This window comes from Bos indicus x Bos taurus, chromosome 11 (genome assembly GCF_003369695.1).
Source record: "Bos indicus x Bos taurus breed Angus x Brahman F1 hybrid chromosome 11, Bos_hybrid_MaternalHap_v2.0, whole genome shotgun sequence".
Lineage (NCBI taxonomy): Eukaryota > Metazoa > Chordata > Mammalia > Artiodactyla > Bovidae > Bos > Bos indicus x Bos taurus.
In genome coordinates, this window is record NC_040086.1 from 95,615,839 (window position 1) to 95,630,155 (window position 14,317).

At 39.2% G+C, this 14,317-nt stretch overlaps 1 protein-coding gene across 7 annotated transcripts in view; it reads right to left on the bottom strand.

Annotated features, from left to right (window-relative positions):
• The window catches only part of MAPKAP1 (mitogen-activated protein kinase associated protein 1), a 233,883-nt gene that overhangs the window by 195,073 nt on the left and 24,493 nt on the right, over positions 1-14,317 (bottom strand). For 6 of the 7 annotated variants that reach the window (XM_027556277.1, XM_027556273.1, XM_027556274.1 and 3 more), the window contains 2 exons: positions 9,692-10,019; positions 7,210-7,299 (listed from right to left, as the gene is read on the bottom strand). The exons of the other annotated variant lie outside the window; for it this stretch is intronic. In XM_027556277.1, the coding sequence (XP_027412078.1) occupies positions 7,210-7,299; positions 9,692-9,950 (349 nt within the window). In that variant the 5' untranslated portion in view covers positions 9,951-10,019. The remainder of the gene's footprint in view (positions 1-7,209; positions 7,300-9,691; positions 10,020-14,317) is intronic. 7 annotated transcript variants of the gene reach the window in all.

The following is a 14,317-nucleotide window of genomic DNA, read 5'->3' on the forward strand; positions in this document are numbered from 1 at the left end:
AATTTAATAATGAATGGACAATACCTGATTCTACCATCAATCTTATCACAAATAAAAAGAACCAAGAAGACATTCCATGTTTACTAAAATGATGCAATAGAAAATACAGATCAGTATGAACATAGTATTCTTACCAAAAACCAAACTTCAATCTGAGTAATTTTCCAGATCCAACCACCAGTTTATAGGAAATAAAGAGGACAGAGGAACATATTAAATGAGATTGTGGGGATATGATTAGCAAAAGCCAGAATGCAGAAAATTCTATGGGACAAAAGACCCAGTTTCTTTAACAAACAAACTACAGAATAAAAAGCTGGAAAAGAATCCAAATCTGTAGATTAAAAAGGAAATGAGACATGTTACCCAAAAGTAATCTGTGGACCTTAGATCTAGACCTGAACAAACTAAATGGGGGGAGGGGGGTTTGAAACAAGGAAATATTTGATAACTGTAAAGAATTCCTGCTCATTTTTAGAATAGTGGTAGTGCAGTTTAAGTACACATAAAAAAACATATAAGTATTTAAGTATGCATTTATACGACAGCAAGGATTTGCTTAAAAATAATCTGGGAGGAAAGGGTAGGTGAACATACAAGTGACATGAGACAAGACATAGACTACTAAAACTGCTGAAGCTGGGCGATGCGCATGGGGGTTCATGACACCATTCTCTCTCGTTTTGTATATGTTTGAAAAAGTTCTTCTTTGTTTCTGTGTCTGAAATTTCTTATAATAAATAGTTGTTTTAAAGGAAATTTAAGCTAGGAAAAAGAAACTAAGTCACATATCATATCAGTACTCTGATCAAATCACCTCACCCAGGTCCTTACAGGACCATCTGTGATCAGTCTCCCATGGCTTGCTTCTCCGACCCCACTTCCCCTTCTCACTGTGCTCTAACCAACAGGTATCCTTCCTTGCTTTTCCACCAGTACATCAGTCTCACTTCCAACCCAGGACCTTTGTACTTGCTGATCCCTCATCTTAGAACACTCATCTCCCATTACCTGCCTGGCTCACTCCCTTACTCCCTTCAGATCTCTGCTCAACCATCACCTTCCTCATGTGGCCTTCCCTGATTACCCTATATAAAACAGCAAAATCCCCTGCCTAGCACTCCTTGGAGAAGGCAATGGCACCCCACTCCAGTACTCTTGCCTGGAAAATCCCATGGACAGAGGAGCCTGGTGGGCTGCAGTCCACGGGGTCGCTAAGAGTCGGACACGACTGAGTGACTTCACTTTCACTTTTCACTTTCATGCATTGGAGGAGGAAATGGCAACCCACTCCAGTGTTCTTGTCTGGAGAGTCCCAGGGACGGTGGGGCCTGGTGGGCTGCCGTCTATGGGGTCGCACAGAGTCGGACACGATTGAAGCAACTTAGCAGCAGCAGCAGCAGCAGCAGCAGCAGCAGCACTCCTTATCCCCCTGAGCTAGGTAATATTTTTCTCTGTGCCACTTATCCCATTCTGACATCCGACATACTGTGTCTGTTAACTCTTTCTCCCCCACAAGCTCCATCGGAGGAGAGATTTTGCCTCCTGTTTACTGCTGTACCTTTCAGGCCTATAACAGTGCATAACTGTTCAGTTGCTCAGTCATGTCCAACTCTTTGCGATCCCATGGACTGCAGCACGCCAGGCCTCCCTGTCCATCACCAACTCCCAGAGTCTATTCAAATTCACGTCCATTGAGTTGGTGATGCCATTCAACCATCTCATCCTCTGTCGTCCCCTTCTCCTCCTGCCTTCAATCCTTCCCACAATCAGTTCAGTTCAGTTCAGTTGCTCAGTCGTGTCCGACTCTTTGCAACCCCATGAACTGCAGCACGCCAGGCTTCCCTGTCCATAATCAACTCCCGGAGTTTACCCAAACTCATGTCCATTGAGTCAGTTATGCCATCTAACCATCTCATCCTTTGTCGTCCCCTTCTCCTCCTGCCCTCAATCTTTCCCAACATCAGGGTCTTTTCAAATCAGTCAGCTCTTCGCATCAGGTGGCCAAAGTACTGGAGTTTCAGCTTTAACATCAGTCCTTCCAATGAACACCCAGGACTGATTTCCTTTAGGATGGACTGGTTGGATCTCCTTGCAGTCCAAGGGACTCTCAAGAGTCTTCTCCAACACCACAATTCAACAGCATCAATTCTTCAGCGCTCAGCTTTCTTTATACTCCAACTCTCACATCCATACATGACTACTGGAAAAGCCTTGACTAGACGGACCTTTGTTGACAAAGTAATGTCTCTGCTTTTTAATATGCTATTTAGAAAGTGAAGTAGCTCAGTCGTGTCTGACTCTTTGCGACCCCATGGACTGTAGCCTACCAGGCTCTTCCCTCCATGGGATTCTCCAGGCAAGAGTACTGGAGTGGGTTGCCATAACTTTCCTTCCAAGGAGTAAGCGTCTTTTAATTTCATGGCTGCAATCACCATCTGCAGTGATATTGGAGCCCAGAAAAATAAAGTCAGCCACTGTTTCTCCATCTATTTGCCATGAAGTGAGGGGATCGGATGCCATGATCTTAGTTTTCTAAATGTTGAGCTTTAATCCAACTTTTTCACTCTTCTCTTTCACTTCCATCAAGAGACTTTTTAGTTCTTCTTCACTTTCTGCCATAAGGGTGGTGTCATCTGCATATCTGAGATTATTGACATTTCTCCCAACAATGTTGATTCCAGCTTGTGCTTCCTCCAGCCCAGCATTTCTCATGATGTACTCTGCATATAAGTTAAATAAGCAGGGTGACAATATACAGCCTTGACGTACTCCTTTTCCTATTTGGAACCAATCTGTTGTTCCATGTCCACTTCTGACTGGACCTGCATACAGGTCCAGTATGCTTCCTGACCTGCATACAGATTTCTCAGGAGGCAGGTCAGGTGGTCTGATATTCCCATCTCTTTAAGAATTTTCCACAGTTTGTGGTGATCCACACAGTTAAAGGCTTTGGCATAGTCAATAAAGCAGATGTTTTTCTGGAACTTTCTTGCCTTTTTGATGATCCAGCAGATGTTGGCAATTTGATCTCTGGTTCCTCTGGTTTTTCTAAATTCAGCTTGAACACCTGGCTGTTCACAGTTCACGTACTGTTGAAGCCTGGCTTGGACACTTTTGAGCATTACTTTGCTAGCGTGTGAGACGAGTGCAATTGTGTAATAATTTGAGCATTCTTTGGCATTGCCTTTCTTTGGACTGGAATGAAAACTGACCTTTTCCAGTCCTGTGGCCACTGCTGAGTTTTCCAAATTTGCTGGCATATTGAATGCAGCACTTTCACAGCATCATCTTTTAGGATTTGAAATAGCTCAACTGGAATTCCATCACTTGTACTAGCTTTGTTTGTAGTGATGCTTCCTAAGGCCCACTAGACCTCACATTCCAGGATGTCTGGCTCTAGGTGAGTGATCATGCCATTGTGATTATCTGGATCATGAAGATCTTTTTTGTATAGTTCTTCTGAGTATTCTTGCCACCTTTTCTTAATATCTTCTGCATCTGTTAGGTCCATACCATTTCTGTTCTTTATTGTGCCCATCCTTTCATGAAATGTTCCCTTGGTATCTCTAATTTTCTTGAAGAGATCTCTAGTCTGTCCCATTCTATTGTTTTTCTCTATTTCTTCCTGTGTACTGTAGGAGCTAAATAAATACTTGTTGAATGAATAACTCTGGATCAAACAAGCAGACAAAGTAGTTGTGGGGAAAGGGAGCAGAACAGGAGGAGGAAGGAGAGATCAGATGAGCACAAAAAAAGCATAAGACTGGGAAACGTCCCAGAGCCCTTCCTCCTGGTTCTAAGCCATTCATAAGGCACAGCTATACTTCCTGAATTACTCGATCTCACGTCGCTCTTCAACTTTAACTTCACTTTCTTTTCGTTATTGGCCACTGGAAGGTGTTTGTTTTTTTTTTAATATAGAAGCTTTGGCAACTTTCCTGAACCCTACCTGCAGCTGACAGAGAGAGAAGGAAAGGTGCAAGGGAACATCAAAGGCCCTTCAATACCCAAAGTGCCCGGAGCAGCTCCTTTCTGCCTGCAGTATGGGAGAGAAGGGGACAGAGTAGACAGACTACAGTCTCCGCAGTCAGAATGCCCAGGTTACAAGTTACTTACCACTTGTATAGAAATATTAACAAGTATAGAAATAAGTAACAAGTATAGAAATATTAACAACTAATTTGTTCTACCTGCATGAAGTCAACTTAGTGGGTGGCATATAATCCAGTGGTGCTCAGAGCTGGTTACCCATTAGATTCACCCAGTGAGCTTCTGAAAAATACAGATTTGTGGACCCCAATCTCTATCTACTAAATCAGGAATTCCACAGACAGGGCCCAGAAATGCATACAGATGTCATGATAACACTTTTGGATGCATTTCTGACTTTTATAGCCACTGCACCTGGGAACTGTTGCTATATAACAGAAGTCATATAAAGAAAACCAGGAATATTCATAAGTAACTGATATAAAGTACATTATTATTTTAAGCTATTATTTAACCTGACATGTAGCCTTGAATTCCACTAGACTTCAAACTTTTTGAGGACGGGAATCATGTATTCCCCAAAGCACCGAGTGGTGAATTACTATGCACACAGAAGCTGTGGAAGAAATACTTGTTAAATGACTCAATGCATAAGAATATTAACTAATTTTGTAAGTAATATAAAACACCATTTTAAAACAATAAAATTAAAAATACTAGTCCTTGATTTGACATTATTCCTGACAACACTGTCTTCCAATGACATTGGCCTCAAATTTATCCACGCAGTTTTAGTTACAGAAACACTAAAAGGATCTTACAATAAGGTATTACGTTTATCACATGGTCTTGTGGCACACGCGTCAGTATGTTTATGAAGAACTTCGAGGTACGGACCAGATGGCTTCTAGGATCCTTTCCAACTCCTGTGGAAAGGCTGCATTTAGGCAGTATCTTAAAGAATGGACCGGACGCAGACAGAATAATTATGGGAAAAGAACACTGCAGGGGAGATCATCACATTCACAATGATGATTCTTCTAGTGGGGAATGAGGTAAAACAAAGATAAGGAAAAGCAGATGAAAGGATTTTGAACAAAATGTAATTAGCATAAAAAGAGTGAGCAAATGCATGATAACTTAGCCAAAATTCCCAATTAAAATAAAAATGATTTGGTCACAGCATTCCTTGCCAAAAGAGTATGAGTTTGAGAGATGTGTGAAAACAGAATGGCTGCTCCGTTTGCCAGGGAGATGTTTAGTGGACTGAGGACTCCACTTTTCTAACCATTTCAGGATACCTGGGTGTAAGTCTGTGGTAACGATGGAACCCAGCTTAACAGAAAATTCAAAGGCGTTCCTCTGTACATTGATGAGGAATAACCACCAGGCAGGCTACTGGTCTGGTCAGAATCAAGGTCAACATTTCAAAGCATGGGCAGGCACTTTAAAGAGCCTTTCCAGAATTAAGATCTCAGGGTCAATTATTGAAATCTCTGAGACAGAAATAAGAAAGAAACTAAGGGAGAGAGAAATGGACAGTGTGGTTAAAATGAAAGCAAACAGGGGACTGTTTATTTGCCTCCAGCACATTCTGTGAAGCACTGAACAAAAGGTAGAGAGGATTTGACTTTAAGGAGTGGGTGATGGATGTATTAAAATTTATTAGATGTATCTCTAATTATTAGATTATTAAATGCATCAAAGTTTAGGTTGAAGAAGTTATTTCTCACATTATGAAAGGTGTCAATGCTGTTATTTGAGATGCTCTACTCCTCTATTAATTTATTTTTTAATGACTGTTATAAGATATGGAAGTAAAGATGGCAAAGCAAAGGGTAACTGGAGAGCTGGGCTTATAAACTGGCTCTGAACTCATTAAGAAGCAATAAATAGGAAAAACACTTAAGATACACAAAAATTTTGCAGAAAGTAGAAAAGATAAATGATAGAAAGATTTCCCAGTTTGTGCTAAATACAACAGAGAGAAGTATTAACTAGATCAACAGAAAAGGCCACTCTGGAGAGATTTTAAAAATATCAAGGGCAAAACTAAAATGACATTCAAGGAGAATTACAGGAAGTCACAGAAGTGAGATATAAGGAGAAAGAAGTAGATGAGATTTCTGGTTCTACACAGTCATCACTTACAAGCAATCATGAAGAAAATAATACCCAATGAACACTCCTGGGTTTACAATCATAGTAGGAGAAAGCAATAACCACTTTATGTGATGTGGTTTAGCAGAAAGAGACTGGGCTTGAGATAGACAGTGCTAGATACAAAACATGACTCTACTGCACCACCACTTCCTAGCCTTGTAAATTCTGCAAGTTGTCCCTGTGACCTTCTTTTTCACTTGTTAACAACGGCAATGAAACTTACACCTTATAGAAGCATTCACTGGAAGTAATGCACATAAGGTACTTACCACAGCACTAGGTAGGTGCTGCTATTACTGTGATAATCATGAATATTATTAGCTTCATAAATATTGTGTAGCAAAGGAGTCAGTCAACAAAAATTGACTGGTCACATATTATACGCCAGGGTAGTAACACGAGGTATGAAGAAGATTAAAAGATAGACTGCGGACACTTATTTGAAAGGAGAGAAAAAAGAGAACAGTCAAGGAAACATGATAAAACATTAGAAAATATTTTAATAGCATTCAATTTTATAATTTTTTAAAAAGTCTTCTCTTCTTGAAGTTTTGAAAATACATCAATGGTCAGCTTTTTAATATACATACCACACGAACACATTCTGGAAATGCTGATACCAGCAACATAATGGTTTGTAAGCTAAAGGAAAAGAATCAGCATATAAGCAAAAAAGGTTGTTACTGGGGTCACTAATGCAAGGGAAAGTCTAGGTTAGAATTGCCAGGAGGAATCTATAATCTCAAGGCCCATCCAAACCACAGGTACACCTTGGCTCTAAGAATAAGGTACCAGCACAACAGTTTCTACAAAATGTGCCCTGCACTCATGAATTCCTGTCCCCCAGAACGAAGACTAGCCAAAAAGACAAGACCTAAAGAACACACAGCTTTGGAGGGCCAAGGCACGCAAGTGAAAGAGTTCAAAGCTCAAAACACAAGAGGTAGCAGCCTACGGTATTTAAAAGGATGAATTAAAAATAAAAGCTCTTACATAATAATATAAACTAAAGATATAAATCTCAAATTAACAATTAAAATTATTTTGATTTACCTGATTGCTTAGAATTTCTTTCTTTCCACTGAATATTTTTGCATTTGATCTGGTTTTGTCTCTCTTTTCGGAGTCGTTCTAATCTTTGAGCTTGAAAAGAAATATTATAACTATAAGTTTGTCAATGAAAGTTTACTATAAACAAAGACATAATTAACTACCTTTATATGAATAAAGATGTTTTATATTGCATATGTAGGGAAAAAGTCATAAAATTTTAAAGGTGGCACCCCTGAAAAGCAAATACCAACAAAAACATGAAAATATTCTTGATTTATAATTGAAATTAGAGGATATAAAACATTAATAGAGATCATAAAGATAGTATTAACATGGAAGAGAATAATAAAATGTGAAAACTTCTGTGATTAATATGACATTTCATTATATAAATCATTAATAACGGTCTTAAAGGAATTTTAATGCACAAATGAACTGAAGTGAATATTACATTACAGGAATAAAATTACTGTTATGAATTACTCTACCCGTTTCAAAAATTAAAGATAAATGAACTCAGACTAGACTATTAAAGTTTTAAATATAAAATCCTTTATCTAAAAATCATGAAAATTATAAAATGTCAAAGCTATATAAATTAGCATAGCTTTTCTTCAGTGGGCTGAAACAGTTTATAGGTAGTAAAATAAATGATTTGTATCTTTGTAACATTAGTCAAATCTTAAAAAGAATAATTTTTCTTATACAAAATTTTAAGATATGCTGAAAGGATTAAAAAGTAAATTCCTTGGTCACTTGAATACCCCACAATCTTAATTAATTATTAGCATCTAAGTGCTAGCTTAAGAAATTCCAACAACAAAAACAAAAGCATCACCTAAAATTAGGCATTTGTGATTACACTACGATAGGCTGCTCAACCTTCAAAAGTCAGTTAACTGGATCTTTTGAAGAAATACTGTCCAGCATACAATACTGTCCAGCACGTGGAGACTACAATGGAAAAGAAAGTCACAGCTTATGCCACCTCTTCAAATTAGGTTCCTCTTGCTCATCTTCAACTTCCTATCCTGGCCCAATGCTAATAAAAATAAATAAATAAAATAAAGTTTTCTTTCAACCACTTTCAAGGTAGAAGTCTTACCTGCCTGCCTTAGCATTGTGGCAGTGAAACACGGAAACTCATCTTGCTGAAATTAAACTATGCTGGCAAAAACATTCTGACAGTGTCACTCGATCGAACCCAATTCCACAGAAGCAAAATACATTCAACTGCAATTAATAAATCTGAAGGGCACAGCCAAAGTATTATAATCATAAAGCTCTCAATTTAGCAGCATTCTCCTACTAAATACATTCAGCCTGTCATAAAAGATATCTCAATAACTTGCAAGGAAGTCAGTTTCAACTAGAGAACTGCGAATCAATGGTTCAAAATTATATTCAAACCTTCACTCGAATCCTGTTTTGTTTAAAGTTCCTTTGGATACTGGGAAATGCTATTAATTATTTTCATCACAAGAGCAAATTATTCTTTGTATTGACAGATCTCACAGAACGCTGAATTCTGAACCAAAACCTTAACATGCTTTGTAGTGTAAACTGTATCCTGTTCTACCAGCAGTACTCCCTCACATCATCTTAGATATGGACTATGAAAATAAACACGCAAATATTTTCAGGGTTCTACTATATATCCTACATTACTTTTCCTGGAAGTTAGCAGGTTACTGCCACTGATTAGATTATATTTTCTGATTATCTAAATTAAAAAATTATCTCATAGAATACCATCATATTAAAACAACTACATTATATAGTCTAAATAGTTGATCTATGTGAAGGACTTCATCACATACTCCTTGAAATGCTCCCCAAAAACATAAGCTGGAAAAGGGGAATGAATTTTTAAAAGCTAATGACTAAATATACATATGCTAAAACTGAGCATTTTCAGGCCACGAATACCAAAGGGTAGAGAGATCAACTAAATAATGTATCAAAAACAGGGGCACCTTTTCTCATCTCACCTCCCAAGTAGGAATTCCGACTAAAAGCAGCCTTAACAGTCGGCTGTCTCCCTCCAATCCGCCACCCAGTACGATTCCTCCAAGGGCGAGAACGTCTCAGGCAGCAGCACTCCGTCTGGCCAGCTCTCCATATCATGTAACCTGAACCCTGCCTACTGGTGACAGTGTTGCTCTGGTAAGGTTCCTCAAGACAGTCCACTTCCCTGTCTACATGGTGACTTTTTAGAACAGAATCTCCAACATTCCTCTCATAGTCAACTTTTTCACCTACTCCTCCTCTGTCTGCTTCCTTCTAACAGCGTCATTCCAGAGACTCTCACCATTCAGTCGCAGAGATGGAGATATGCCTTAGACTATTGGTGTAATACACTCATGTTCCTATCAATACAGAGTAACTTTTCCCATTAAACCTATTCCAACATTATGAATTACTATATAAGACTGTTTACTGATTTAAAGCTCAGAAGACAGGACTAAAAGGCAATGTTTACCTGTATTTGAGCGTCTTCTAATACCAAAGTCCCAACTTGAGGTAATATCGACCGACTGGGCGTACACATAGCCCTGAGTCTCACCATTGCTTCCCTGAATTTCTGACCCACTGTCTCCAGGCATTGAAGGAGGATGAATCTTCTCTAGGTCAACATCATGATCAATGAGAACCATCTCACACATTCCTGTGTCATCACTGGTCACATGTGACTGTCGAATATGAGCTAGAATGATAGTTGGATTGTCCAAGAAGGCCATCCTTTCTGTGGGCCAATTTCCTTAAAAGGCTATTTTCTCCTCTTCATATTGTTTCACGGGCTCAACTACCTAGAAACATGATGCACACAGCAACATTTAAGAATAAGGCAGAGAATGACTGAATCATTTTTCAAACAAATTCAATGTGGTAAAAATGCTACCTTGAAAATCAACATTTATCCCTGTAGCTAGGAGCTTAAAAGGATTAAGTCTAAGCTGAAAGGAAATCCTTATAAGCACTAGGGGCTACTGCTCTAGTCAATGAGATCTCCATGGTATCAGAGAAGATGGCTTGCTCTTTTACGAAACAAATAACAGTAACTCCTTAGTCAGCCCACTCAAAGCACATAACTACTGTTAAAACAATAAATTTTCCTTTCTTTCTCCCTTCATTCCCATGTAGTCTTCTCATTACTTTATAAGGTCATGGGGGAACAAGCTGTGTTTTCCTCAAATGATGTGCTAAAGTATGAAACTGTATTTCTTCGGTTTATATTCCCCTCTCCTGTCATAGTTGCGAAATGTCTGAAAGGGCGCAGACATGCTTTCTGAGTTACCAGGAATTTTACAAAAACGTACCATCAAACTAATTTTGTTCAGTACATACATTTTCCTTCCTTCTGATTCAAGATAGTATTGTGCTTTTAAAATAAAACTTATTAATCAAACTTGTCTGCTACCAGATTAATTTCTTATTTTAGAAACCTAATTATAAGAACTGCTTCCTGAATCCTGTTAAAACTGTAATGATGTTTATTCTGGGAACAAAACGGTACCTCCTCAGTTAAACGGAAACACTCAGCAAGGAAGACATTACAGGATAGTAGTTAGGAACCTAAGGGCTTACGGCAGAACTGGGTTCAGATCCTGGCCCTATCGCTTGTTAGCCACGTGAGCCTGGTCAAAGTAACTTTAACCTCACTGAGCCTGTTTTCTCTCATTTATAAAATGGAGATGATGTGGGGATGAAAGGATATACAGAAGATTATGTGGGTAAAATGCTTAAAAGAATAACTGGTACATAACTAAAAATTAGCTGCTCTTAATAATGATGATGATAAAAATATCATTACCAATTTCAATGTTCAATTCTTGTTGAACATGAACTAAAATATGTCAACAATTTATCCTTTTCTCGTAAGCACACAGCAGGTAAAATAAGTGTGTCTCCTTTGTAACAGGACTCTGCAGGTCATTGGAGTCCTTTAAACCTTTCTGCTCCTCTAAACCAGTTAGGAAGTGCAAGGAATGTGAAAGCCAGACTGAATATGTTCTGGGAACAGTCCTGGCAGATATATATTCTTAGAAGGACCTAGAACACCATGATTTTGTCATTTGTTTCTTCTAGAAATGGAACATGGGAAATATAGTTAATAAATTACTTCAGCTGACTGAAATTTTAACATTTTCTATCTGGCAACATATCATTCTATTAACATCACTTGGTGGATCTTAAAGACACTGAGAGGAAGTTTAACTAAGGAGCATCTCTAATCAAGTGAAATACATTCATCTTCATTTTTTCCCTTAAATATGCACTAAGTACTTATTTTACACAGAAGCTAATGGGAAATGCAAAGATAAGGTAAGGCTGAGTCAAAAAGTTTATACTCTAATATAGACCTAGTATATCTCCTAATATGTAAATATTACTCCTAATAGTAAATCTCCTAAGAATCATGGGATTCTTCTAAGTGTCAAATTTCTGAGACACTTAGTCTCAGAAACATTAATGTCAGCCCACGACTTTAAGTGTAATAATCAGAAAAAATTACAGAAATAAAGGGGAGCATTTAAGTTTCACTTGTAAAAATAAGAACTTCTTATGTAACAACAAAGAGAGGTATATAACCATAGAATCAGTTATGACAATATTTGTTAATAGAACCACAGAATCACAGATCAAGAACACTTCATCTTTGTAGCAATCATGGTAAGCATCTTCCCCATGAAAGTAAGGCAACAAGGCACCAGCACAGGGGCAGGTGTTTTTAACTTCATATTGACTAGTTCGCCCCCGTAAAAACAAAGGGCTTCAGTGAGAAGCCACACATTTAATGGGTATTCTGACACCAAAAGGGCTTCCCAGGTGGCCCAGTGGTAAAGAATCCTCCTGCTGATGCATGAGTCACAGGAGACGTAGGTTCAACCCCTGGGTTGAGAAGATCCCCCAGAGTAGGAAATGGCAACCTATTCCAGTATTCTTGCCTAGAGCCTGGAGGCCCACAGTCCATGGGGTCACAAAGAGTCAGACACGACTGAGCATGCATGCATGTACTGGCAAAAAGCCCAAGCACAAAGCAGCAAAAGTACACTGGAGTATCTTCAATAGGACCTTTTTCAGGAAGATGAATCTGTTCCATCACCTCTTTTGGAGAAGAGTTGTGGGCAAACACTTCTGAAGGCACATACCAACTCCCTAACTATCCTAACAGAACAGAGGCCCCCAAAACACCGTAACATGAGCAGATATCTTCTCTATTAGTATACACTATGACTTTCTACAATGCGGAATCTATATGTATCATTCAACAAATATTTATTCAGTTCCAGTTCTGACAGGGAACTCGGACAGGACTATCCCGAAAAGCATGCTTTCCACCACCTATGACATGTACTTGAGGATTTAGACTGAAAGTTCCACAAGGTCAGGGGCCATAAAACCATATCCTTTCTGGCAACAAAGCAGTTTACACACAGCAGGAATTCAATAAATGTTGCTGCCTGACTTTCAAGGACTACATAATTTTGTTTCAGAGATAAATTATATATGAGCATGTCATGTGTATGATTATAAAGAAAGAACTGCTTAAAAAAAATTAATACAGGCATGAGAACGTCTCTACAATGTACCTTCAAAACTGTCACCTTGGGATACTATCAAATTATTCCAAAAATACTTTCCAGAACCAAAAGAATATGTTTTAAATCATTTGAAGAGTGGCAAATTATCATTTGAAGGTCGATTTGAATTCTAAGACAAAGGTATTCCAGAAAAGCAAGTTCTTTTCTTGGATCAGTTGTGCAGAGATCAAAGATCTTTAAAACCAAATGTTGGGACTTCCTGGTGGTACAATGGACAGGAATCGCCTGCCAACACAGGGGACACAGGTTCAATCCCTGGTCTGGGAAGATGCCACATGCTGTGGGACAACTAAGCCTGTGTACTAGAGCCCACAAGTGATGCCTACTGAAGCTTTAGGGCCCATGAGCACAATTACTAAAGCCCACGCACCCTAGAACCCCTCCATGGCAACCGCTAAACCCACATGCTGCAACAGCTGCTACTGAAGCCCGTGCGCCTAGAGCCCACGCTCCGCAACGAGAAGGCACTGCAACAAGAAGCTCGTGCACTGCAATCAAGAGCAGCCTCTGGATTCGCTGCAACTAGAGAAAAGCAGTGAAGATCCAGTACAGCCAAAAATAAAAAGTAAATTAATTTTAAAAAAAATGTTGGCAGGAGTTCAGAGAAATGGGCACTTGCATGTACTATCAGAAGGAATGAAAATTGAGGTTTTTAAAGGGGTAGTTTGGTAGCATCTATATGGCAGAAAGTGAAGAGGAACTAAAAAGCCTCTTGATGAAAGTGAAAGTGGAGAGTGAAAAAGTTGGCTTAAAGCTCAACATTCAGAAAACGAAGATCATGGCATCTGGTCCCATCATTTCATGGGAAATAGATGGAGAAACAGTGGAAACAGTGTCAGACTTTATTTTGGGGGGCTCCAAAATCACTGCAGATGGTGACTGCAGCCATGAAATTAAAAGACGCTTACTCCTTGGAAGAAAAGTTATGACCAACCTAGATAGCATATTGAAAAGCAGAGACATTACTTTGCCAACAAAGGTCCGTCTAGTCAAGGCTATGGTTTTTCCAGTGGTCATGTATGGATGTGAGAGTTGGACTGTGAAGAAAGCTGAGCGCTGAAGAATTGATGCTTTTGAACTGTGGTGTTGGAGAAGACTCTTGAGAGTCCCCTGGACTGCAACCAGTCCATTCTGAAGGAGATCAGCCCTGGGTTTTCTTTGGAAGGAATGATGCTAAAGCTGAAACTCCAGTACTTTAGCCACCTCATGCGAAGAGTTGACTCATTGGAAAAGACTCTGATGCTGGGAGGGATTGGGGGCAGGAGGAGAAGGGGACGACAGAGGATGAGATGGCTGGATGGCATCACTGACTCGTTGGACGTGAGTCTGAGTGAACTCCAGGAGTTGGTGATGGACAGGGAGGCCGGGCGTGCTGCAATTCATGAGGTCGCAAAGAGTCAGACATGACTGAGCGACTGAACTGAACTGAAAAGCGTAGTCTGGTAGTATCTATCAAAGTGTAAAACAGGAGTACGCTTTGGACAACACCACTTCTAGGTTTT